Here is a 25243-nt window from a genome sequence, read left to right as displayed (position 1 = left end):
GGGAGTGAGGCCAGGCACTAAAAATAAGTCTCTTACCAATAATTCAGTGGGACACACCTTTATTCCCTTCCCTGTCCTTGTTGCACTTATTCTCTCTTTTAATGACTTTCCCATACAGAACTCAACCCTCTTCTATTGCCACCTTCCCACATCACTAACCACCTCTTCTACTACTTCCTCTACCTCACAGGCTTTATTTCCCTCCTCTGCCACATCCTTCATGCAACACTTACCCACTTCTCCACCTTTCCCTCCCTTCTTTCCCCTTCCCTGTTGTAATCATCTCCTTGTGTACATCCCATTTCATAGTGCATTCACACATCTCCCATCCTTTGCTACTAGAGCTTTCCCTAATATCCCATCTGCTCAAGGCTGTTCACTTTCTTACCTCAGATGGAGTCCATCTTCCCCACCCTGTTTATGCTCCTGTTGTGTCCTGTCTGTCATTTAGATTAAAAGCATTCTAGAAAAGGAGCTGCCTGCTTTGTTGCATGCCTGTACAATGCCTAGCACAAAGGACCCTGATCCTGGATTGGGGTTCCTAGGTACTATCCCAGGATAAACAATGATTATCTTTAGAACATCTTTCCCCATCTTTCATTGTCCCTGTTAGAAGCCATTGTTCCTTGAAACTCTGGAGTTTTTTTCTCTGTGTAAAATCAATAAAGCTGAAAGGTCCTAATGGATTAGGAGAGGGGAGCCACTCATTTTAGCATCATTAAACGTCCCCCTTTCCTGCCCATTATCCTGCAACCAATGGAGTTTTTATTGCATCAACAGTTTATGAAAGCAGCCCAGAATTTTACTTTTAACAATGCCACTTTGTACATCAGTTTCTATTACTAGGCTTCCTCTAAATTTTCCTTATTTCATTTCCTTTTCTTGATAATTTTCTATTTAATTCACAGCCCTGTTCAAGCCCACACCAGGCCTGTCACCTTTATTTTCCAAAGAGGGCGGAGCCTATGAGGCTGAGAAGGAGTGACATAGCTATTCCTATGGACCCTCTCATCCTTTTTCTGCTGGTGGAATAATGGCATGTCACCAAGCAGCAGGAACCCCCCAAAAGGAACTGCTCAGTTATTAATGCTTGCAAAAAATATTTTCAATTACCTTTCTGTTGGAAATCTAATTCTTTTCCATGTGCATTGGGGGAGCTGTTTGGAATTCTTATAGTGTCTCTTTTGTTATATTACTATTTGACATGTTATGCACCCAGCTGAATTAAAAAAAATAAAGTAGTAGCAGTCCTCTAAGTGTGCCTTTTGCAGTTTACGTTAGTCCACTTTAAAACCTAAACCATACATAGGCACTCTTAGCATGGAATAAGAGTGTTTACACAAGGAGCTAGTGCAGAATAGCTATTGTGCTTTTAACCCTAGTTTATTCCACACTAACTTTCCGTGTAGACAAGCCCTAAGAGAATTTTTCCTGTTTGAAAGATCTGTAACAGCCTTGGACCACAGGCAAGCCACAGTCCAATATTGTTTCAGTAGTTCTTTTCATACTGTTCCTCTCTCTGTATTTCTGATTTCACGGCTGGATTTCCTTTGACGGCCCACCCCTGGGATGCAACCTGGAACTGGGGTACCCCTAAGCCCTCTGTTTTATCAATCTGGGTTCCCTCTCAGACTGTGATGTTGTGACAAGCTGAAAAGCCCTCAAAACTTGCCCTTACACAAACATCCGCAGGCAGGGGTCATACCCAACTGTGTTCATGAATGCTTTGCCAGCCACCGCATGAACCAACAAAAGAGAGGCTCCAGCCAAAATACCGTCCAGCTCTCCAGCCTAGGACACCGGAGCGGTATGGTCCTGCCCTCTCAAAAGCCTCACCAGTAAAGATTATTACAATTTTTCCCCAAGCACTTAACGCAAACCACACTGTTTTAGGTAAAAAAATATAAAACAGATTTATTAACTACAGAAAGATAGATTTTAAGTAGGGCTGTCAATTAATCGCACTTAACTCACGCGATTAACTCAAAAAAATTAATTGAGATTAAAAAACGAATCATGATTAATCGCAGTTTTAATCACACTGTTAAACAATAGAATGCCAATTGAAATGTATTAAATATTGTCGATGTTTTTCTATATTTTCAAATATATTGATTTCAATTACAACACACAATACAAAGTGTACAGTGCTCACTTTATATTATTTTTATTGAAAATATTTGCACTGTAAAAATGATAAATGAAATAAATAGTATTTTTAATTCATCTCCTACAAGTACCATAGTGCAATCTCTTTATTGTGAAAGTGCAACTCACAAATGTAGATTTTTTTTGTTTGTTTAATAACTGCACCCAAACACAAAACAATGTAAAACTTTAGAGCCTACAAGTCCACTCAGTCCTACTTCTTGTTCAGCCTATCACTAAGAGAAACAAGTTTGCTTACATTTACAGGAGAAAATGCTGCCAGCTCCTTATTTACAATGTCATCAAAAAGTTAAAACAGGTGTTCGCATGACACTTTTGTAGCTGGCATAGCAAGGTATTTACGTGCCAGATGCGCTAAAGATTCATATGCCTCTTCATGCTTCGGCCATTGTTCCAGAGGACATGCTTCCATGCTGATGATGCTCATTAAAAAAATAATGCATTAATTAAATTTGTGACTGAACTCCTTGGGGGAGAATTGTATGTCCCCTGCTCTGTTTTACCTGCATTTTGCCATATATTTCATGTTATAGCAGTCTCAGAGGATGACCCAGCAGCACATGTTGTTCGTTTTAAGAACACTTTCACTGCAGATTTGACAAAATGCATAGAAGGTACCAATGTGAGATTTCTAAAGATACCTACAGCACTTGACCCAAGGTTTAAGAATCTGAAGTGCCTTCCAAAAACTGGGAGGGAGGAGGTGTGGAGCATGCTTTCCAAAGTCTTAAAAGAGCAACAGTCCAATGCGGAAACTACAGAACCCGAACCACCAAAAAAGAAAATCAACTTTCTGCTGGTGGCATCTGACACAGATAATAAAAATGAACATGCGTTGGTCTGCACTGCTTTGGATTGTTATTGAGCAGAACCTGTCATCAGCATGGATGCACGTCCTCTAGAATGGTGGTTGAAGCACGAAGGGACATATGAATCTTTAGTGCATCTGGCATGTAAATATCTTGCGATGCCAGCTACAACAGTGTCATGCGAATGCCTGTTCTCACTTTCAGGTGACATTGTAAACAAGAAGTGGGCAGCATTATCTCCTGCAAATGTAAACAAACTTGTTTGTCTGAGCGATTGGCAGAACAAGAAGTAGGACTGAGTGGACTTGTAGGCTTTAAAGTTTTACATTTAATATAAATGTATGCAGTTTTTGAATGCAGTTATTTTTTGTACATAATTCTACATTTGCATTTCGCACTACAGTACTTGTATTAAGTGAATTGAAAAATACTATTTCTTTTACAGTGCAAATATTTATAATAAAAATAAATATAAAGTGAGCACTGTACACTTTGTATTCCGTGTTGTAACTGAAATCAACATATTTGAAAATGTAGAAAACCTCAAAAATATTTATATAAATAGTATTCTATTATTATTTAGCAGCGTGATTAATTGTGATTACGTTTTTTTAATTGCAAGATTAACCATAACTAATTTTTTAATTGCTTGACAGCCCTAATTTTAAGTGATTATAAGTGATAGGAAACAGAACAAAGTAGATTACCTAGCAAATAAACAAAACACAATCTAAGTCTTATACACTACACAGGATTTGAATCAAACTGTCTCACGCTGTTAGATAGTACAAGCAGTTTGTGGATGTTTCATACACAGGCAGGGGGTTTATTCTTTCCCACCTGGGATCAGCATTTCCCCAGTTCAAAGTCTTTGTTCTTCCAGAGTCACTTTCAGGTGTTGATTTGTGGAGAAAGTGCGGAGTTCAGTATCACGTGATTTAGTCACAAGACCTTGCATGCTTCGATGAGTCATAGCAGCTATTATCCATAGGCAGACCAAAGCGTCCACAGCTTAGGATAAGCTCTTCCATGGCCCATTGTCTAGGTCAGAGGTGGGAAAACTACAGCCCGCAGGCCACATCCGGCCTGCAGGACCGTTCTCCCCAGCCCCTCCCCTACTGTTCCCCCTCCCCCTGCAGCCTCAGCTCACTGTGCCACTGGCGCAATGTTCTGGGCAGCGGGGCTGCAAGCTCCTGGGGTAGCGCAGCTGCAGAGCCCGGCCTGACCCGGTGCTCTGTGGTGAGCGATGCATGGCAGGCTCCAGCCGGGCGGCGCAGCTGCCTGTCATGGTACAGCTGCGCCGCCAGGCACCAGTGCTCCAGGCAGTGCGGTAAGCGGGCAGGGAGCGAGGGAGGGGGGGTTGGATAGAGGGCAGGGGAGTTTGGGGGGTGGTCAGGGGCCGGGGGTGTGGATAGGGGTCAGGGCGGTCAGAGGGCGGGGAACAGGGGGGTTGAATGGGGGCAGGGGTTCCGGGGACGGTCAGGGAGAAGGGGTGGTTGGATGGGGCAGAGGTTCCGGGGGGGGGGCAGTCAGGAAGGAGAGGAGGGGTTTGATGGGATGGCTGGGGGCAGTCAGGGGTGGGGGTTTCAGGGGTGGTCAGGGGACAGGGAGAAGCGGTGGTTAGATGGGGCAGGGGTCCCGGGGGTGCAGGCAGGAAGGAGAGGGGAGGTTGTATGGGGTAGCAGGGGGGCAGTTCGGGGCAGGGGGTCCAGGGGTGGTCAGGGAACAGGGAGCAGGAGGGGGTGGATGGGGCAGGGGTAAGGGGGGGGCTGTCAGGGAACAGGGGGGTTGGATGGGGCAGGAGTCCTGGGGGGCCGTCATGGGCGAGAAGCGGGGGGGGTCGGATAGGGGGCGGGGGCCAGGCCACGCCTGCCTGTTTGAGGAGGCACAGCCTCCCCTAACCAGCCCTCCATACAATTTCTGAAACCCAATGCGGCCCTCAGGCCAAAAAGTTTGTCCGCCCCTGGTCTAAGTTGATAGGCCATTCAACTTGAACAGGACATTCATAACGTGCTGTCTAGACTATATGTGAAGCTTTGTGGGTGTTACAAGCATATTTGAAATACAAGATGCATAATCAATAATAATAACTCCAGATACAAAAAGGATACATGCATACCAATAGGATAATCATATTCAGCAAATCATAAATTTGTCCATTGACACCTTACATGACACATCTTGTACAAGATGCAACATAATTATATCATAATCATACCATAATCATATTACTATGGTGAATATGGGGTGCAGAGTGTCTATCTTCAATGGTGTCAAGTATCAGAGGGGTAACCGTGTTAGTCTGAATCTGTAAAAAGCAACGGAGGGTCCTGTGGCACCTTTAAGACTAACAGAAGTATTGGGAGCATAAGCTTTCGTGGGTAAGAACCTCACTTCTTCAGCATAAGCTTTCGTGGGTAAGAACCTCACTTCTTCAGATGTCTGAAGAAGTGAGGTTCTTACCCACGAAAGCGTATGCTCCCAATTCTTCTGTTAGTCTTAAAGGTGCCACAGGACCCTCTGTTGCTATCTTCAATGGCAGTATCACAGGGTGCCCTGCGTGTTGAGCAGGGCCACCCGCATTGGCACAGTGTGGGTTACGTACACCCCATCACACAATCATTAGGACTTCCCGTGGGAACAGGCAATTGTGATACAGAGGGCTCAGGACCCCTGGCAGGGCCAAGTGAACAATCAGTCTGCAGCCCCTGGGCAGAACAGAGCACAACAAACAGTCTAGGGTCCCTAAGCCTCCTGGCTGGGGCAGGTAATAGGAGTTGGAGCTCTGACCCTCTGGGCTGGGCAGAGCATAGCAACCAATCAGTCTGCAGTCCCTAAGCAGGGTAGAGGAACCAATTAGCCTGTGGCTGTAGCCTCCGGTAGCCACACCTTGTGGCAAGTGCGGGGGTGGGATGTAGGAGAACCCAGGGCCACCCTAGGTTCTGACCTAGGGCCCTATGAAGCTGGGAAATTCCTAGTTAGAATAAATATCATTTTCTAATACATTCCCTGGGTCACTTTCTACCTCAAAGCTCAGCTCGGGCATCTCTTCAGCTGGCAGCAGCTCAGTGCCCCAATCTGTCTCCATGGTCGACTGGCCATCTGCAGTGCAGTCCAGGTGCACAGCTCCCACCTCTTGGAGAGTTGCAGGCATTTCTGCAGGAGCTTGCAGCACATATCCTTCTCCTTCATCTTCATCCTCATCCTCCAGGCCAGACTGAGCTGGGCCGCCTCCTTTTATCTGCCCCTTCCACCTGGAGCATGTGCAGCAGAGGAGAGGGGGTCATGGTCTCCTGGGCCCACAGTGATTGGTCAGGCCTCGTTGGCCCAGTGCGGGGTAAGGACACCTCATCACAGGTAGCATTCAAATATGGCCAGAAGAAACCCCCTTGGCTGCTATTCTTAAACTTCCCATACCCAGCTTGGCTCTGTGGATTATAAAACCATAAAAGTGGCCATCTTGGGTCAGATCAATGGTCCAGTCTAGCCCAGTGTCCTGTCTTCTGACAGTAGCTGGTGCCAAATGCTTCAGAGGGAATGAACAGAAGAGGGCAATTATCAAGTGATCCATCCCCTGTTGCCCATTCTCAGCATCAGGCAGTTAGGAGTTTAGAGATATCCAAAGGATTAGGTTGTGTGTCTGCCCATCTTGGCTAATAGCCATTGATGGGCCTATCCTCCATGAACTTATCTAATTCTTTTTTGGATCCAGTTATACTTTTGGCCTTCACAACATCCCCTGGCAATGAGTTCCATAGGTTGGCTGTGTATTGTGTGAAGAAGCACTTCCTTAGATTTGTGTTAAACCTGATGCCTATTAATTTCATTGGGTAACCCCTGGTTCTTGTGTTAGGTGAAGGGGTAAATAACACTTCCTTATTACTTTCTCCACATCATTCATAATTTAATAGACCTCTTTCATATCCTCTCTTTGGTGTCTCTTTTCTAAGCTGAACAGACCCAGTCTTTTTAATGTCGCCTAATGTGGAAGCTGTGTCATACCCCTAATCATTTCTGTTGGTTTCTCTGTGCTTTTTCCAATTCTAATATATACTTTCTGAGATGTGGTGACTATAACTGCATGCAGTATTCAAGGTGTGGATGGATTTATATAGTGGCATTATGATATTTTCGCCTCATTTTCTCTCTCTTTCCTAATGATTCCTGACATTCTGTTAGTTTTTTGGACTGCCTCTATACATTGAGCAGGTGTTTTCAGAGCACTATTCATGATAACTCCAAGATCTCTTTCTTGCGTGGTAACAATTAATTTAGATCCCATCATTTTATATGTATAGTTGGGATTATGTTTTCCAATGTTCATTACTTTGCATTTATCAACACTGAATTTCATCTTCCATTTAGTTGCTCAGTCACCCAGTTTTGTGAGATCTCTTTGCTGTTAGCTTTGGACTTAACTATTTTGATAGGTTTCAGAGTAGCAGCCGTGTTAGTCTGTATCCGCAAAAAGAACAGGAGTACTTGTGGCACCTTAGAGACTAACAAATTTATTAGAGCATAAGCTTTTGTGGAGTACAGCCCAAAGAAGTGGGCTGTACTCCACGAAAGCTTATGCTCTAATAAATTTGTTAGTCTCTAAGGTGCCACAAGTACTCCTGTTCTTTTAACTATTTTGAGTAATTTTGTATCATCTGCAAAAGTTGCCACCTTACTCTGTACCCCTTTTTCCAACTCATTTATGAATATGTTGACCAGCACCGGTCCCAGTACAGATCCTTGGGGAACCCTGCTATCTACCGCTTTTCACTGTGAAAACTGACCATTTATTCCTACCCTTTCTTTCCTATCTTTTAACCAGTTACTGATCCATGAGAGGACCTTTCCTCTTACCCCATGACTTCTTACTTTGCTTAAGAGCCTTTGGGGAGAGACCTTGTCAAATGGTTTTTGAAGGATCAGGTACACTATATCCACAGGATCACTCACGTCCACATGCTTGTTGACACCCTCAAAGAATTCTAATAGATTAGTGAGGCAGGATTTTCCAGTTTGCCTAGTATTGAGGTTAGGCTTACCAGCCTGTAATTCCAGGATCACCTTTGGAGCCTCTTTTTAAAAATTGGTGTTATGTTAGTTACCCTCCAGTCATCAGGTGCAAAGGCTGATTTAGGCAACAGGTAACATACCACAGTGAGTAGTTCTGCAATTTCACATTTCAGTTCTTTCAGAGCTCTTGGGTGAATACCATCTGGTCCTGATGACTTATTACTGCTTAATTTATCAATTTGTTCCGAAACCTCCTCTAAAGACACCTCAATCTGGGACAGTTCCTCAGATTTGTCACCTAAAAAAGAATGGCTCAGGTGTGAGATTCTCCCTCACATCCTCTGCAGCAAAGACAAATGCAAAAAATTAATTTAGCTTCTTTGCAACTGCTTTGTCTTCTTTGAGTGCTCCTTTAGCACCTTGATCATCCAGTGGCCCCACTGACTCTTTGGGAGAGTTTCTGCTTCTGGTGTACTTAAAAAAAATTGCTGTTAGTTTTTGTGTCTTTAGCTAGTTACTCTTCAAATTCTTTTTTGGCCTGCGTAATTATACTTTTACACTTGATTTGCCAGAGTTTATGCTCCTTGTTATGTTCCTTAATGGGATTTGACCTCCAATTTTTAAAGGATGTCTTTTTGTTGCTAACTGTCTCTTTTACTCTGTTATTTAGCCAAGGTGGCTTGTTTTTTGGTCCTCAATGTTCCCTCTAATTTTTTCCATCCATGTGTGGAATGAATTTTGTTATGTGCAGCACAATATTGAGGTAATGTGCGGATATGCACCATCATCTCCGTACTTTCATGGCAGCCCTTATCACACCAAGAGCTCACAATGTGCTACTGCTAGTACCTAGCTGGGTCTTAGGGAAAGTCTGTCTTCAGATGATGTCTGCAATACCTATCTGTTCATTCCTACTGCCTCCTTCCATAAGGATCAGTACATGCTTCGCAAACTATACATATAAATGCACCACTGAAATGCAGCCACCTCTGGGGAGAAAAGTCAGCAGCCAGCTAGGCCAACAGCACAGAGAGCACTGTGCAGTAGTTTGGAAAGAGAAGGGGAATTGTGGATAGGAAGAATCTTTTCCTCTCATGCAAAATGCTTGAGATATTTAATGTTCAGACAAGGCTTCATATATAAAGGTCTCATCTGAATGTAAAATATAATACTGCAATATTAGAAATTAAAGTAACTGTTTCTTTTTAAATCAGGACACTAAGGCTCAAAATAATTAAAAAAAACCACTCAAATTCCCCTTACTACCATCCTCTTGTATTAAGAAAACAAAGCACTTTAAAACTCCTACAAACTATTCAACCTTCATGTTGTTTATATTTTTACACTGGATCAGCTTGGACAATTAAAGTTCACCTTGAGATTCTCATGCACACACACAAAGTTCCAATGTCTTGGTCATTACAGTGAGACACACCTAGCTCTGTAAATTTACACAGCACTTTACAAACACGTGGGCTCAGGCAACTTTCACTTGGCATGAATTTCTCCCACTTCTTTCCATGAGGCCACTCACATGAGTAACAGCTTCATGAGTAATACTTTTTGGGATCAGGCCCCTAGATAAATCACATGTCCTCTCGCCAACAAAAGCTTGGCAAACACTGCTAGGGGAGGTTTAAATCCACAACAGGGAATTGTTATCCCAGCCCCAGGGTTGCAGCGGGGAGAGAGGACTCCCCCTACCCCAGGGTGGCGGAGAGAGACATCTCTCCCCACCGCAGCCATGGGGCTAGGACTCGCAGTCCTTTCTGCCCGCCACAGCCCTGCACCCCCCAAGCTTCCCCATCACCTCCCCCCCACCCCACTGCCCCCCGTGGCTAAGTCCCTGGCCTGGTCCACACTAAGCCCCCAGTTCGAACTAAGATACACAACTTCAGCTACATCAATACCGTAGCAGAAGTCGAAGTATCTTAGTTCGAACTTAAAAGTACTTACCGCGGGATTACTGGTGTCGACGGCGAGCACTTCCGGGATCGATTTATCGCGTCTAGACAAGAAGATCGATTGTTGGCTGCCGAACCAGCGGGTAAGTATAGACGTACCCCGTGTGTGCTCCTGCACTAATCACGTGGCGGCCCTTGATGGCTTCTTGAGCAGTCTCGCAGGCACGCACCTTAGAGGGAACACAGGTCCTCATGCTGTTTTTTTTATTTGGGGTGTACATTTAGTTTGAGCCTCTATTAGAGTGTTTTTAAAAAGTTTCCATGTACTTTGCAGACATTTCCTTCTTGTAACTGTTCCTTTTAATTTCCATTTCACTAGCTTCCTCATTTTTTGTAGCTTTCCTTTAAAATACCACTGTGGTGGCTTTCTTTGGTATTTCCCTCCCCACAAAATTAAATTTAATTACATTATGGTTGCTATTACTGAGTGGTTTGACCATATTGACCTCTTGGATGAGATCCTGGGGATTACTTAAGACTAAATCAAGAATTGCCTCTCCCCTTCTGGGTTTCAGTACCCAAGAAGCAGTCATTAATGGTGCCTAGAAATGTTATCTCTGCATCCCGCCTGAGGTGACATGTACCCAGTCAATAGAGGATATTTGAAATCCTCCAGTAGTGTTGGGTTTTCTGTTTTTGTTGCCTCTTTAATCTTCCTGAGCATTTCACAGTCATTGTCACCATCCTGGCGAGGAGGTCAGAAGTATATTCCTACTGCTATACTCTTAATGTTTAAGCATGAAATTTCTATCCATAGAACTTCTATGGTACAGTTTGAGTTATTTAAGATGTTTACTATATTTGACTCTGTGCTTTCTTTCTCATATAGTGCCAGTCCCCCACCAGCATGACCTACTCGGTCATTCCTATATAATTTTATACCAAGTTTCTGTGATGCCTGCTAGAGCAATATCCTCATTTAATACCAAGCACTCAAGTTCGCCCATCTTACTATTTAGACTTCTAGCATTTGTATACAAGCATTTATAATATTTAGAATTTCCAACCTAATGCTTTGTGATACTCTGCCACCATTAGAGAGACAAGGTAATGAGGTAATGTCTTTTATTGGACCTCATCCACCTTGTCTCTCTAGTATTCTGGGATCAACACCTATACCACATACAGCTATGCCTCCATGTCCTTTGTACAGAATCCCACTATTAACTGCAATTTCATCTCTATTGTCCTAGTAAACTTTTATGCTTGGAAGTGTCTATTAGACTTCCTGCTAGAATTAGTCTTTCAAACTAACTGTTAAGATTCGGTTATTCTATATCTAGCATTTGGGTGGGTCAGATTTTGTTTCAGAAGTGGACAGTGCTTGAGCCATATTAACTTCAAACTCCTATTCCTGCAGCTCCTTGCTTTCTCTTTTCATAGGTGCTCTTAGAAGCCTGTCATCTATAAGAAACTCCTTATCCAGGCCTGTATTTTACATGTTTTCTTTCAATTTCATTATAATTTCCTAAAGTGTGGGCAGTGTTTTGCATAATAGCTTCTGTAATATGGCTTCCTATGGTTTATGGAGTGTTTCTACCTCAGCTGATTTCTGCTCATAAAACTGTTCACAACCAAAAACTGTTGCCAGTGTATTTTTTTCAATCTGAGTATAGCTCTGTTGTTTTTTAATCAGAGTTTTGAACACACGTCCCAGTGGTGATCATCTGGCAAAAGGACAGGCCCCAATCATAGGAGTTTGTAGCAAAGAAGATCTTTGACTGCATGTTATTCTTGAGATGAATTCAGCACTGATAATTCTGTATTTTTTTAATTCACAAAACCCATTCTTTTGTCAACCAGCCCAATGCAAATTTGTACTGTCCACAAGCAACATTATGAGTGGAACATTTAATTATTCTGGGTCTCTGCATTAGCACAATTGCCTCCATCTTCTTGGGTCAGACCAAACTGCAATGGTCACTGAGTATGTATTCCTCATAATTCAGCCTGATATGGCATTTGTTATTGTTCTTATTATATAGGGTGACCAGACAGCAAATGTAAAAAATCGGGACGTGGGTGAGGGGTAATAGGAACCTATATAAGAAAAAGACCCAAAAATCAGGACATCTGGTCACCCTATTATTATATTACTTATAATTGTATTGCAGCAATCCAGTCAGAGTGATGGGGAGAGGTGTAGGGTGGGGGCACCAGGGAAGATGGGGGTGGTGAGACTTTGGGAGGGGAGAGCAGACCCTGGGAGTGAAGGGGCAGTAACGGAAATGGGGAGGAGGTGAAGTCTGGGAAAGGGGAAGTAGGGGCTACAGAGTGGGTGAAGGCTGCGAGAAAGGGGCAGGAGGAGAGAAGATGGGGCGAGGATTGAAAGGAAGGGGTGAGGGCAGTATATAGAATCATAGAATATCAAGGTTGGAAGGGACCTCAGAAGATCATCTAGTCCAACCCCTTGCTCAAAGCAGGACCAATCCCCAGACAGATTTTTGCCCCAGATCCCTAAATGGCCCCCTCACGGATTGAACTCACAACCCTGGGTTTAGCAGGCCAATGTTCAAACCACTGAGCTATCCCTCCCCTTGGTCCTGCTTTGAGCAGGGGGTTGGACTAGATCAGTGCTTCTCAAAGCCAGTCCGCCGCTTGTTCAGGGAAAGTCCCTGGCCATCCAGGCCAGTTTGTTTACCTGCCATGTCCGCAGGTTCGGCCGATCGCGGCTCCCACTGGCCGCAGTTCGCCGCTCCAGGCCAATGGGGACTGTGGGAAGGGCGGCTAGCACACCCCTCGGCCTGCGCTCCTTCCCGCAGCCCCCATTGGCTTCGAGTGGTGAACCGCAGCCAGTGGAAGCTGCGATCGGCCAAACCTCGGATGCGGCAGGTAAACAAACCGGCCGGACCGCCAGGGGCTTTCCCTGAACAAGCGGCGGCCCAACTTTGAGAAGCACTGGACTAGATGACCTCCTGAGGTCTCTTCCAACCCTTATCTTCTATGATTCTATCGGTCACGGAAAGGACTGGGAGAAGGGGAGATAAAGGGATGAGGGCAGCAGGCAGGCAGCCAACAGAAGGGCTGAGAGGGGAGATGCAGGCATGAGGGCTGTTGGGGAGGCACGGTAAGGACTGGGCAGGTGCAGGGGTGAGGGGCAGCGGGGGAAGGGCAGAAAGGAGGGTGCAGGGGTGAGAGACAGCCAGGGGAAGGTTAGACTAATTTGAACTTCAACCACAGTGCATCTTTTATTCGTTTCCAAGACTTTCAGTCCTTTTGGACTCTTGCTGAAAAAAAGAGTCTAAAAAGCCATTAAATGTATGGTTTCTTAATGTCTTTTGTAGATTCTGCAGCTTGTACTAGAGCTAGCTGGAGTAGATGGCCTCTGCAGTGTGTATAGGAGAGATTAGGGTTATACTTTTCTCTGAGCAAAGCTTGTACTCCACTATGTCTTCCAGAAAAATTTGTAGCTCCATCAAATGCACAAGCAACCATCTGTTTGTGGTTCAATTTACAAGCATTTAACTTTTCTAAGATGTCACAGATGCAGCTGATGTGTCTTCTATAACCTGAACATCTAGAATGTATCTACTGGCCTACCGTGGGCATCAAGATAACATACACAATGACTTAATACTTGATGCCTATTTGCATTGGTGCATTCATCAGCCATGTATGCACATATTTTGAATATGGTGAGAGAGTTCTTCACTTTGAGTCTTTCACTGTTGCACCACATGCTTCTACAGAATCATCTGAGTTTTTTTCAGAAAGATTGCGAGCATTTGCCAGTCTTGTTCAAAACCTGTGTCCATAAGAACGTAAGAATTGCTGTACTGGGTCAGACCAAAGGTCTATCCAGCCCAGTATCCTGTCTACCGACAGTGGCCAATGCCAGGTGCCCAAGAGGGAGTGAACCTAACAGATAATGAACAAGTGATCTCTCTCCTGCCATCCATCACCATCCTCTGACAAACAGGGGCTACGGACACCATTCCTTACCCATCCTGGCTAATAGCCATTAATGGACTTAACCTCCATGAATTTATCCAGTTCTCTTTTAAACCCTGTTATAGTCCTAGCCTTCACAACCTCCTCAGGCAAGGAGTTCCACAAGTTCACTGTGCGCTGTGTGAAGAAGAACTTCCTTTTATTTGTTTTAAACCTGCTGCCCATTAATTTCATTTAGTGCCCCCTAGTTCTTATATTATGGGAACAAGTAAATAACTTTTCCTTATTCACTTTCTCCACATCACTCATGATTTTATATACCTCTGTCATATCCCCCCCTTAGTCTCCTCTTTTCCAAGCTGAAAAGTCCTAGCCACTTTAATCTCTCCTCATATGGGACTCGTTCCAAACCCTTAATAATTTTAGTTGCCCTTTTCTGAACCTTTTCTAGTGCCAGTATATCTTTTTTGAGATGAGGAGACCACAGCTGTACGCAGTATTCAAGATGTGGGAGTACCATGGATTTACAAGGGCAATAATATATTCTCCGTCTTATTCTCTATCCCCATTTTAATGATTCCTAACATAGATTCATAGATTCTAGGACTGGAAGGGACCTCGAGAGGTCATCGAGTCCAGTCCCCTGCCTGCATGGCAGGACCAAATACTGTCTAGACCATCCCTGATAGACATTTATCTAACCTACTCTTCAATATCTCCAGAGATGGAGATTCCACAACCTCCCTAGGCAATTTATTCCAGTGTTTAACCACCGTGACAGTTAGGAACTTTTTCCTAATGTCCAACCTAGACCTCCCTTGCTGCAGTTTAAGCCCATTGCTTCTTGTTCTATCCTTAGAGGCTAAGGTGAACAAGTTTTCTCCCTCCTCCTTATGACACCCTTTTAGATACCTGAAAACTGCTATCATATCCCCTCTCAGTCTTCTCTTTTCCAAACTAAACAAACCCAATTCTTCATAGGTCATGTTCTCAAGACCTTTAATCATTCTTGTTGCTCTTCTCTGGACCCTTTCCAATTTCTCCACATCTTTCTTGAAATGCAGTGCCCAGAACTGGACACAATACTCCAGCTGAGGCCTAACCAGAGCAGAGTAGAGCGGAAGAATGACTTCTCGTGTCTTGCTCACAACGCACCTGTTAATACATCCCAGAATCATGTTTGCTTTTTTTGCAACAGCATCACACTGTTGACTCATATTTAGCTTGTGGTCCACTATAACTCCTAGATCCCTTTCTGCTGTACTCCTTCCTAGACAGTCTCTTCCCATTCTGTATGTGTGAAACTGATTTTTTTCTTCCTAAGTGGAGCACTTTGCATTTGTCTTTGTTAAACTTCATCCTGTTTAACTCAGACCATTTCTCCAATTTGTCCAGATCATTTTGAATTATGACCCTGTCCTCCAAAGCAGTTGCAATCCCTCCCAGTTTGGTATCATCCACAAACTTAATAAGCGTACTTTCTATGCCAATATCTAAGTCGTTAACGAAGATATTGAACAGAGCCGGTCCCAAAACAGACAGACCCCTGCAGAACACCACTCATTATGCCTTTCCAGCAGGATTGGGAACCATTAATAACAACTCTCTGAGTACGGTTATCCAGCCAGTTATGCACCCATCTTATAGTAGTATTTGCCTAGTTTGTCGATAAGAATATCATGCAAACCGTATCAAATGCCTTACTAAAGTCTAGGTATACCACATCCACAGCTTCTTCCTTATCCACAAGACTCGTTATCCTATCAAAGAAAGCTATCAGATTGGTTTGACATGATTTGTTCTTTACAAATCCATGCTGGCTGTTCCCTATCACCTTACCACCTTCCAAGTGTTTGCAGATGATTTCCTTAATTACTTGCTCCGTTATCTTCCCTGGCACAGAAGTTAAACTAACTGGTCTGTAGTTTCCTGGGTTGTTTTTATTTCCCTGTTCACTTTTTTGACTGCCACTGCACACTGCGTGGACGTCTTCAGAGAACTATCCATGATGACTCCAAGATCTTTTTCCTGATTAGTTGTAGCTAAATTAGCCCCCATCATATTGTATGTATAGTTGGGATTATTTTTCCCAATGTGCATTACTTTACATTTATTCCCATTAAATTTCATTTGCCATTTTGTTGCCCAATCACTTAGTTTTGTGAGATCTTTTTGAAGTTCTTCACAGTCTGCTTTGGTCTTAACTATCTTGAGCAGTTTAGTATCATCTGCAAATTTTGCCACCTCACTTTTTACCCCTTTCTCCAGATCATTTATGAATAAATTGAATAGGATTGGTCCTAGGACTGCCCCTTGTTGAACACCACTAGTTACCCCTCTCCATTCTGAAAATGTACCATTTATTCTTACCCTTTGTTCCCTGTCTTTTAACCAGTTCTCAATCCATGAAAGGATCTTCCCTCTTATCCCATGACAACTTAGTTTACGTAAGAGCCTTTGGTGAGGGACCTTGTCAAAGGCTTTCTGGAAATCTAAGTACACTATGTCCACTGGATCCCCCTTGTCAACATGTTTGTTGACCCCTTCAAAGAACTCTAATAGATTAGTAAGACATGATTTCCCTTTACAGAAACCATGTTGACTTTTGCCCAACAATTTATGTTCTTCTATGTGTCTGACAATTTTATTCTTTATGATTTTTTCAACTAAATTGCCCGGTACTGACGTTAGACTTACTGGTCTGTAATTGCCAGGATCACCTCTAGAGCCGTTTTTAAATATTGCCGTTACATTAGCTATCTTCCAGTCATTGGGTACAGAAGCGGATTTAAAGGACAGGTTACAAACCATAGTTAGTAGTTCCGCAATTTCACGTTTGAGTTCTTTCAGAACACTTGGGTGAATGCCATCTGGTCCCAGTGACTTATTACTGTTAAGTTTACCAATTAATTCCAAAACCTCCTCTAGTGACACCTCAATCTGTGACAATTCCTCAGATTTGTCACCTACAAAAGCCAGCTCAGGTTTGGTAATCTCCCTAACATCCTCAGCCGTGAAGACCGAAGCAAAGAATTCATTTAGGGCAGGTCTACACTACCCACCTGAATCGGCGGGTAGAAATCGATCTCTCGGGGATTGAATTATCGCATCTCGTCGGGACGCGACAATCGATCCCTGAATCGACGCTTGTACTCCACCAGCGGAGGTAGGAGTAAGTGCCGTCGACGGGGGAGCCGCGGAGGTCGATTTGCCGCCGTCCTCACAGCGAGGAAAGTCGGCTCCGATACGTTGAATTCAGCTACGCTATTTGCGTAGCTGAATTTGTGTATCTTAAATCGACCCCCTCCCCCCCCCCCGTAGTGAGGACATAGCCTTAGTTTCTCCAAAATGACTTTATTGTCTTTAAGTGCTCCTTTTATATCTCGATCGTCCAGGGGCCCCACTGGTTGTTTAGCAGGCTTCCTGCTTCTGATATACTCCTCTACCCTAATATAACGCTGTCCTCAGGAGCCAAAAAAATCTTACCGCGTTATAGGTGAAACCGCGTTATATCGAACTTGCTTTGATCCATCGGAGTGCGCAGGTCCCTCCCCCGCCCCCCGGAACGTTGCTTACCGTGTTATATCCAAATTCATGTTATGTCGGGTCACGTTACATCGGGGTAGAAGTGTACTTAAAAAACATTTTATTACCTTTTGAGTTTTTCACTAGCTGTTCGTCAAACTCCTTTTTGGCTTTTCTTACTACATTTTTACACTTAATTTGGCAGTGTTTATGCTCCTTTCAATTTACCTCACTAGGATTTGACTTCCACTTTTTAAAAGATGCCTTTTTATCTCCCACTGCTTCTTTTACATGGTTGTTAAGTCACAGTGGCTCTCTTTTAGTTCTTTTACTGTGTTTTTAAATTTAGGGTACATTTAAGTTGGGCCTCTATTATGGTGTCTTTGAAAAGTGTCCACGCAGCTTGCAGGGATTTCACTCTAGTCACTGTATCTTTTAATTTCTGTCCAACTTCAGAATTAACAAATGACAATGAACTTAACATTGGCCTCCAGTTTGTAGTGAGTGGTATCTCTTGCTTGCTAGTCTCTAAGGTGCCTCAAGTACTGTTCGTTCTTTTTTCTATAAACTGAGTTGTGTCTCCAGCATTCTTAACAGCCTCATTAAGTTTAAATTCTTCTAAAATTGGCTTTGACAGTGACTGGCTTATAAGGCTTTCTGCATGTTGGTCTGACACAATAAGGCCATTTTTACACAAAAAATAATTATAATAATAAAAAAGTTTAGTACAGAAACTCCCCAAGATAATGACCTCTTGAGAGAACAATGATGTGAAATAATGACCTTGGCAAATAATGCATTTTAAAAATCTTGGCCTACTAGGAAATGTACCAGTATATTTATATAAGTTTCCCAGTCACAAAGCTAGCATTCTGGAGCAGAGTCACTAAAACATAGTCCAATGCTCTGGCCACTGTCATTTGTCATGCCACCATTCACTCGACCCCTCCATCCCCAATGTCCCTGCACCGTCACCTTCTGCTGCTACCTGCCACTGTGACCACTGCGAGTCAGTCTCTCGAGGTTCCACCCAGCTCTCAGTGATTTCAGCTCCCAGTGAGGGAATCTTGCTGCTAGAGCAGGCTAGGCCATCTCTTCCACAGAAACACTGTCCCACAGCAGGTCTAAGCACTTAGACCTGATTATCAGTGATTTCAGCTCTAGTGACCATTTAACAAACCAAAAGACTCTCTATGAAGCCTAATGAGCTCTCTCTCTAAACAGGAGAGAGGGGAAGGTCAAATAGTGCCTGTGACTCTTAGGCAGATCCCACACCACCAAGCAAAACACCTGTACCCCACCCTCTCTCTCTGCACTAGGACATGGCATCCAACCTGCTTAGGGAGGGCAGTTCAGTTGAGGGTGACCAGTGCTTAATTTGGAATGAAAGAGGTGCCAGGGCTCAAGCAAGTTTGTTACTTTCGTAACTGACGTGACAAGCCCAGAGGTCCCAGGGCTATGAACTGCCAAGCCTAGAAGTGCTGGGGCTGAGCCTTGGCAAGCCCTAGCACAAATTAAGCACTGAGGGAATAACAACATTTAATGATCCCCACATTTAATGCTTAAGTGATTTGTAACCCAGCACCAGCCAAAATTGTTCACTTAAGCAGCACAGCTCTGTGTGCCGGATACCTAGGCAGAGTAGGTGTGTTCATGTAAATACAGTCTGGTCCTGAAGCCTTTCCACCCACTGCTGGCTCATCACTAGCTGTCAGGGAAGAACTCATTCAGACCTTGCTTATAAATAATAATTTGAAATTATTAGGTAGGCTAATAGAGCTGAAACAAGTGTGCTGACATTGTCATAAATAACAGCTGTATGAGGCAGCTAGTCTTTGTTTAGACTTTACTAACCCATTACACTTTCTCAGGCACAAGTATTTCTTCATATACTGTATATGCTTTTAAAGCGTGTATTAATGTTTCAATGTCAATTCAAATTTCCAACCAATGACTAAATTGGCAACACTGCATGTAACGGGGGGATTGGGAGGGGATCTGGAGAAATCCCAGGCAGGCGGGGCTCCTCGCGCGGCTCCGGCTGCTCCCCCAGACAGTCAGGGCTGAGAGGCGAGCAGGGACCGGGAGCTCAGCGCCCTCCCCTCCGGCGGGCTCTCTCCCAGCAAGGGGGGGCTGCGCTCAGGAGAGCCGCCTCCCCCGGCCCCCCATGGGCGCGGTGCGCCGGGGGCCGCGATGAGCCCGGCGGGGAGCGGCGCAGCAGCAGCCCGTGTGAGCGTCCAGCGCTGCCGGCGGGGGCAGCCCCGCTAGCCTCGCCCGCCGGGCGCCGCCTGGGATGTGGCCGCGAGCAGAAGTCGCTGCCGCGGCCGTGAGGCGGGGAGTCGGGCGTCGAGCCTGGGCTGAGCCGGGAGCGGGTCCCGCTGCCGCCGCCATGGGGGACCGGGGGCTGCTGCTGCGCTACCTGCTGCTGGGCTTCCTGGGCTGGGGCGCGTCCGCCCAGCCGGCGGGGGGCGAGTATTGCCACGGTTGGGTGGACGGGCACGGCCGCTACCACGAGGGCTTCCAGTGCCCGGAGGACTTCGACACGCCGGACGCCACCATCTGCTGTGGCTCCTGCGCCCTGCGCTACTGCTGCGCCGCCGCCGAGGCCCGGCTGGAGCAGGGCGGCTGCACCAACGACCGCGAGCCGCAGAACCCGGGGGTGACAGCTCGTGAGTGTCCGGCCCGCCCGCCTGCCTGCGGGCTCCTCTTGCCCGGGGCCTGACGCTCCAGCTGCTGCGCAGGACTGGCGCGTGGCCGAGCCTGGAGCCTGCGCTAGGGACCAGCAGCGGGCAGGGCGATACCGCCCGAGGTGGCTCGCGGGCGGTGAGCTGCGGCTGTTCGCCGAGCCAGCGCGGCCAGTCGCTGCGGAGTGCGATCCCCTCCCGCCCCAGCCCCAGCCCCTCGCTGCTGCGGGCGGCCTGCTCGGGACGAACCCCGCACTCCGCGCTAGACGCGGCAGGGCAGAGAAAGTTTCCGCCAACTTCCCTGGGAAGCGCGTGAGGCTCTGGGCGGCCGGGCATGTGGCGGCGGCAGGTGAAGGGCGAGACTGGCATGGGGCTGAGTCCGGCTCCTCCCTGACGGCTCGGCGGCAGCGCCCCACGGGCCACGCGAGCTGCTTTGGAGGCAGGGCTCGCCGGGGTGCTGGGGCTCCCTGCGGCGCCCGTGTCCAGGCAGGGGCAGACCGCCCTTCCCAGCAGCGGCCTGGGCCACCCACCGCCCGCTCCCCGCCGCTGGGTGGGCTCTTGCGATAGGCTCGGCCGAGCTGGGGGGCCGCCGTCTGGCGCAGCCCCGGCCACGCACGTCTCCGAGAGCCGGGGCCGGGCAGCCAGCTCGGGGCTCAGCTAGCGGCGCTAGTTGGGCTTTTGTGCCGCCAAACGGGAAACCTCGTTACCAGGTCCTTGGCTGCGCGGAGGACGGGCAGAGGCGGGTTATTTTTATACTTCGTAACTGGTCAAAGGTGTTGCTGGAGCATCCTGGGCGAAAATAAAACCCGCGGCCTTCAGCCGAATGAATGCCGGGCTCCCCTGAAGAGCGTGTCAGGATTGTTCAAATCTGTGGGGAACTAGCCAACAGCTGCTGGCCATACGGGTTTGCTTTAATCACTCCCACAACTTAGAAGTGGCCCAAACATTTAAATCCCATAAAATCAAAAGGCAAGTTTATATTAAAGAGCTAGTTACCTTGCAATGAACGAGCAGCTGGAAAGCCATATCCGTGGCCGTTTTATTTTTTCCTTTCCAGACATGACTAACTTTAACTGTAAAAAGAATCAGAGGAGGGTTCCAGGAATATAATATTTTATATATCAATCAAACAAGAAATCCAGAAAAAGCGTTGAAAGATATTTTGCTGAAAATCATTCACTCTGAAGTTACTTGCCCCCTAAAAAGGGACTGGAGCTTTTGAAGAGTTAGTCCATAGTTTCAGGCAGTTATAATTTGCAGCAGTGAGTAAATTTCCAAAAAAACTTGTTGGAAAAGTGGAGCATGATTCCTGAACAAAGGGAAAACCAAACCGACCACTGAAAACTATACTCATGCAGCAAACAGGACAATGCGGAATAACCCTTCAGAATTCCAATACTGATCTAAAATAGTAACAATAAGAATTATTCTATTAAAATTGTCAGCAGCAAATAATTCTAATTTCTGCATGTAGGAACTAAAGGCGAATTAAAAATCAAATGCAGCTTATTGCAGGATCAGTGAAGTTGTTACTTAGTATCAGATCATACGTACCCTTGGCACGCAGTTCACAGTTTATTTGTAGTACATGAAAGGAGCATCTTTTAACAAGCGCGGTGGTTGATGAGAGTTTAAGAATAATGTGGGACTTTGAAAACTTTGCAGAGTTAAATAGACAAGCTATTTTGGAGTGTTAAAATGTACTTATTTATTTTTTATTCAGAGCCGATCTACGTTCCTTTCCTTATTGTTGGATCCATATTCATCGCCTTCATCATTGTGGGTTCGTTGGTAGCTGTTTATTGTTGCACGTGTTTAAGACCTAAACAAACATCACAGCCGCCAATACGATTCTCTCTTCGAAGCTATCAGATCGAGACTCTTCCAATGATCCTGACCTCCACTAGCCTCCGGACACCATCCAGACAGTCCAGTACTGCAACCAGTTCAAGTTCTACTGGAGGCTCCATTCGCAGGTTCTCTTTCGCCAGAGCAGAATCTGGGTGTTTAGTGGCATCTCCACCTTCACCTTACACATCTGGCTGCTTACAAACAGGCCATTCTATCCACCTAACTCAACCAGCTGGATTTTTGGTGTCATCACCCTATTTTGGCTATCCTCTCCAACCAGAACCTTCCCTAGCTGGGAGGAGCTGCCCAGATTTTAGCTAGGAGTTTTCAAAAGTAATATAGCTATAGGAAGTATACTGCTGCAATGTACATTTCACATTAATATGTTCTGTAATTATGGAACTCAAAACCATGTGAATGGGGGGAGTTGCCCATTTAAAAGTGCAAGATTGTGTAGAAACTGGTACAAATACTTACTTTAGTTGTAAAACAGTTTCCTTGTACTTGGGCCACAACTGCATATAAATTATGAAACATTTTAAGCATTTATTGCTCTCAAAAAGTGACCTTTTGATCATTTATTTTAATTTGTGCAGAATTTCTGCAGAGAAATGTAGAAGACCAATTTGGGATAAAATTATTAATAACATAGCTAGAAGAGTTATAAATTACTTTTGAGTTCCAAATGATATTAACTCTGTTATAACAAACCAGGGACCTGATTCTGCAACTCTTGAACAATTGGTGACTATTCGTCACCAGAATAGTCCCACTTACTGCAATGATACTGCTCAGGTGAGTAAGGGTCGCAGGATCCTGACCTGGGGCTGAGGGAAGAAAGGTATAAAAATGGGGAGTGGGGGAAATTGTCCATGATTATAGATACCAGAATCGGATTTTTTTTTTAAGTGCACATAATATACCTGAGATTAGGGAGCATAAATTTTACTTTTGAAAGTAAAGTGTTAGACAGATAGGGCCAAATATTTTAATATTGTTTAAATTTAGTTTAAAATATGCCCAATCTCCCAGTAGTCCGCTCATTATATATGGAAAAAGTACAACCTGCACAATAGAGATTGTCTATGTAAAATCCTAAAAACATTATTACTTCAAAGCATTTTGTTCAGCAACATGTATATAAATACAAATTGGACAAAGTGGTCTTCAAGTTCTATTTGTAAAATTAGTAATGTATAAAATGTAAAGACAAATTCATAATTTAAAATGTATGTACAGCATTGACAACATTAATTATTTAGTAGTCATATTGAATTGTTTTATGTCAAACTGGTTGAAATTTTAATTTTTGGTTGTAATTCGCTACAAAATGCCATTCATAAACTTTGAGCCTATTAAGCAATGTTCATTTGGATACAGTGTCAGTACGTTTGTATTTTGTTTTCTATACATTAAAAGTAGTAGTAAATTTTGTTCTTTTGCAAACTATTTTACATCCATACATCTGTGATGCTGCAGATTTAATATAGTTTATAACAGTGTTGAATATGCAGTTAACTTGTCAGATTAACATAACTGAATTTAAAGTGTATATAAAAATAAAGAATTATATTAAATTGTTTACTACACTGCTTGAATTTACAATATCCCATTATAGGACTAGGTTTCTTCCTCTGTTCCCTTCCAAAAATAACCAACCAACCAATATAAACCAAAACAAACAAACAAACCCCAAACATTAACACAATAACATGTCAAGGAAAAATGAGCCTCTACCTTTCATGTATTTCTATACACAGATAAAGCCATTATGTCTGTTTGGGTTTCCTGTATTGCTACACTGAACTTGCTTATCTTACCAAACCAGATCTGCTGATGTGCTAGGTATTCTTGAAATATTTTATTATAATAGATGGTTCCATTACACAAACATTAGGGCAAGTTTAATGATCAAAAGCATATTTAAATTAGTATAAAATTAAGGAATTTAGTTAAAATGATGTCCACCTTTTTACATTAAAAATGTGGGTCATTTCTCCAGAAAAGTCTGCTTTCTGTCGCTGCTTACCAAACACTTCAGTCAGATTCTGTTCTCATTGAAGCCAAAGGGGTTGACTTCAATGGGAGCAGGCTAGGGATCTTTCTGAATTTCATTAATATTTCCTCAAGATTTAAGTAGAATTTTGTTCTTTAAAAATAAATGCTCAGGTATTTCTTTTTTTTTACTTTTATATTCTAGTTTTCCTATTGTATTTTTTCATAATCTTTTCATATATTTTCATTGCATTGTCATTATGAAGTGTCAATAGCCATTTCTACTAGAAATGTAGTTAGTAGAACTGTATAAGCAAGGGGAAGAAGATTCTCTTGATTCTATACATTTGACATTTTAAATCTAATATGCAGCTAATATTGAAAATGTATGGACTTTGACTTCCATTCACACCTAAAATCATAATACAATGATGGATACATTTAAAAATAATTTAAAACTTTATTTCACATCCTTGTAAAATTGCTATGAAAATTTACCAGTCTATGTTAAAAAAAATCTACTTGACCAACCCTTAGCATGATGATTATGAAGAACTTAACACACTCTATTCACTTATCAAAGAAAAAAATTACTTCTCTCCAGGAAAGGGGCAGGTAGAATTTTGCACATCTCTGTTAATACCCTGTAAGGCCTGATTCTGACTTCAACGGGAGTTTTGTTTGAATAAGGCGTTCAGGACTAGGTCCTTAAAGAAAGTATAAAATATTTTCTGGAAAAAATTACCCAAGAGTTTATATAGTAAATTAACTCTGTCATTGTTTGGGAGCAGCCTGTAAGATCTGTTCACACAACTATTAAGAGTGGCACTACCATGTCAGAGAGAGAGATGGATCAGAGGAGACGTGATAGTGGTCTACAAGTACATCCATGAGGAGAGAATTTAGCAGACAAAGCATAACACGATCCAGTGAGTGGAAGCTGAGAATTAGATGAATTCAGACTAGGAAAAAGGGTAAAACAGTGAAGGCAATTAACCACTGGAATGACTTATTTAGGGGATGTGGTGGATTCTGGCTTAAAGTATGCTCCATTGCAACTGTAACTATAAGTCACAGACTTGATAAAATTCTGTGGCCTATGTTATGCAGGATGTCAGACTAGATGATCATAATGGTCCCATCTGACTTTAAAGTATGAATCTATGAATGCATTAATAACATAAGGACAGAGTTTGCAACTTTTAGTAACGCTGATCTACTTACTCACACAGGTAGTTTCATTGTTTAAGCATTAGTTAATGTGAGTAAAAGACACCTATGCCACAAAATCTGATTGTAGGGCATGATCCTGCAAGATGTCAAACACTCTGGCCCTAATTCTGTAAAG

General features: G+C 44.0%; 1 protein-coding gene and 1 long non-coding RNA gene across 3 annotated transcripts in view; one reads left to right on the top strand and one right to left on the bottom strand.

Moving 5' to 3' along the window:
* The window catches only part of LOC135983725 (uncharacterized), a 31116-nt gene extending 11195 nt beyond the window's left edge, over nucleotides 1–19921 (bottom strand). The window contains exon 1 of one of the 2 annotated variants that reach the window (XR_010601488.1): nucleotides 19785–19921. This is a non-coding gene — a long non-coding RNA (uncharacterized LOC135983725). Of the gene's footprint in view, nucleotides 1–6003; nucleotides 7471–19784 lie in introns of those variants that run through there. The other variant, XR_010601487.1, reaches the window with a different exon arrangement.
* On the top strand, nucleotides 19395–23477 carry SHISA3 (shisa family member 3). The gene is made up of 2 exons (XM_005300625.5): nucleotides 19395–20034; nucleotides 21773–23477. Exons 1-2 carry the CDS (start codon nucleotides 19659–19661, stop codon nucleotides 22219–22221), a joined length of 825 nt encoding a protein of 274 aa, XP_005300682.2. The 5' UTR covers nucleotides 19395–19658; the 3' UTR covers nucleotides 22222–23477.
* The last annotated feature ends 1766 nt before the right edge of the window (nucleotides 23478–25243 follow it).

Source organism: Chrysemys picta, chromosome 5 (genome assembly GCF_011386835.1).
Source record: "Chrysemys picta bellii isolate R12L10 chromosome 5, ASM1138683v2, whole genome shotgun sequence".
NCBI classification, from domain to species: domain Eukaryota; kingdom Metazoa; phylum Chordata; order Testudines; family Emydidae; genus Chrysemys; species Chrysemys picta.
Note: the sequence above shows the minus strand (reverse complement) of the source record. Positions and strands in the feature narration are given on the sequence as shown.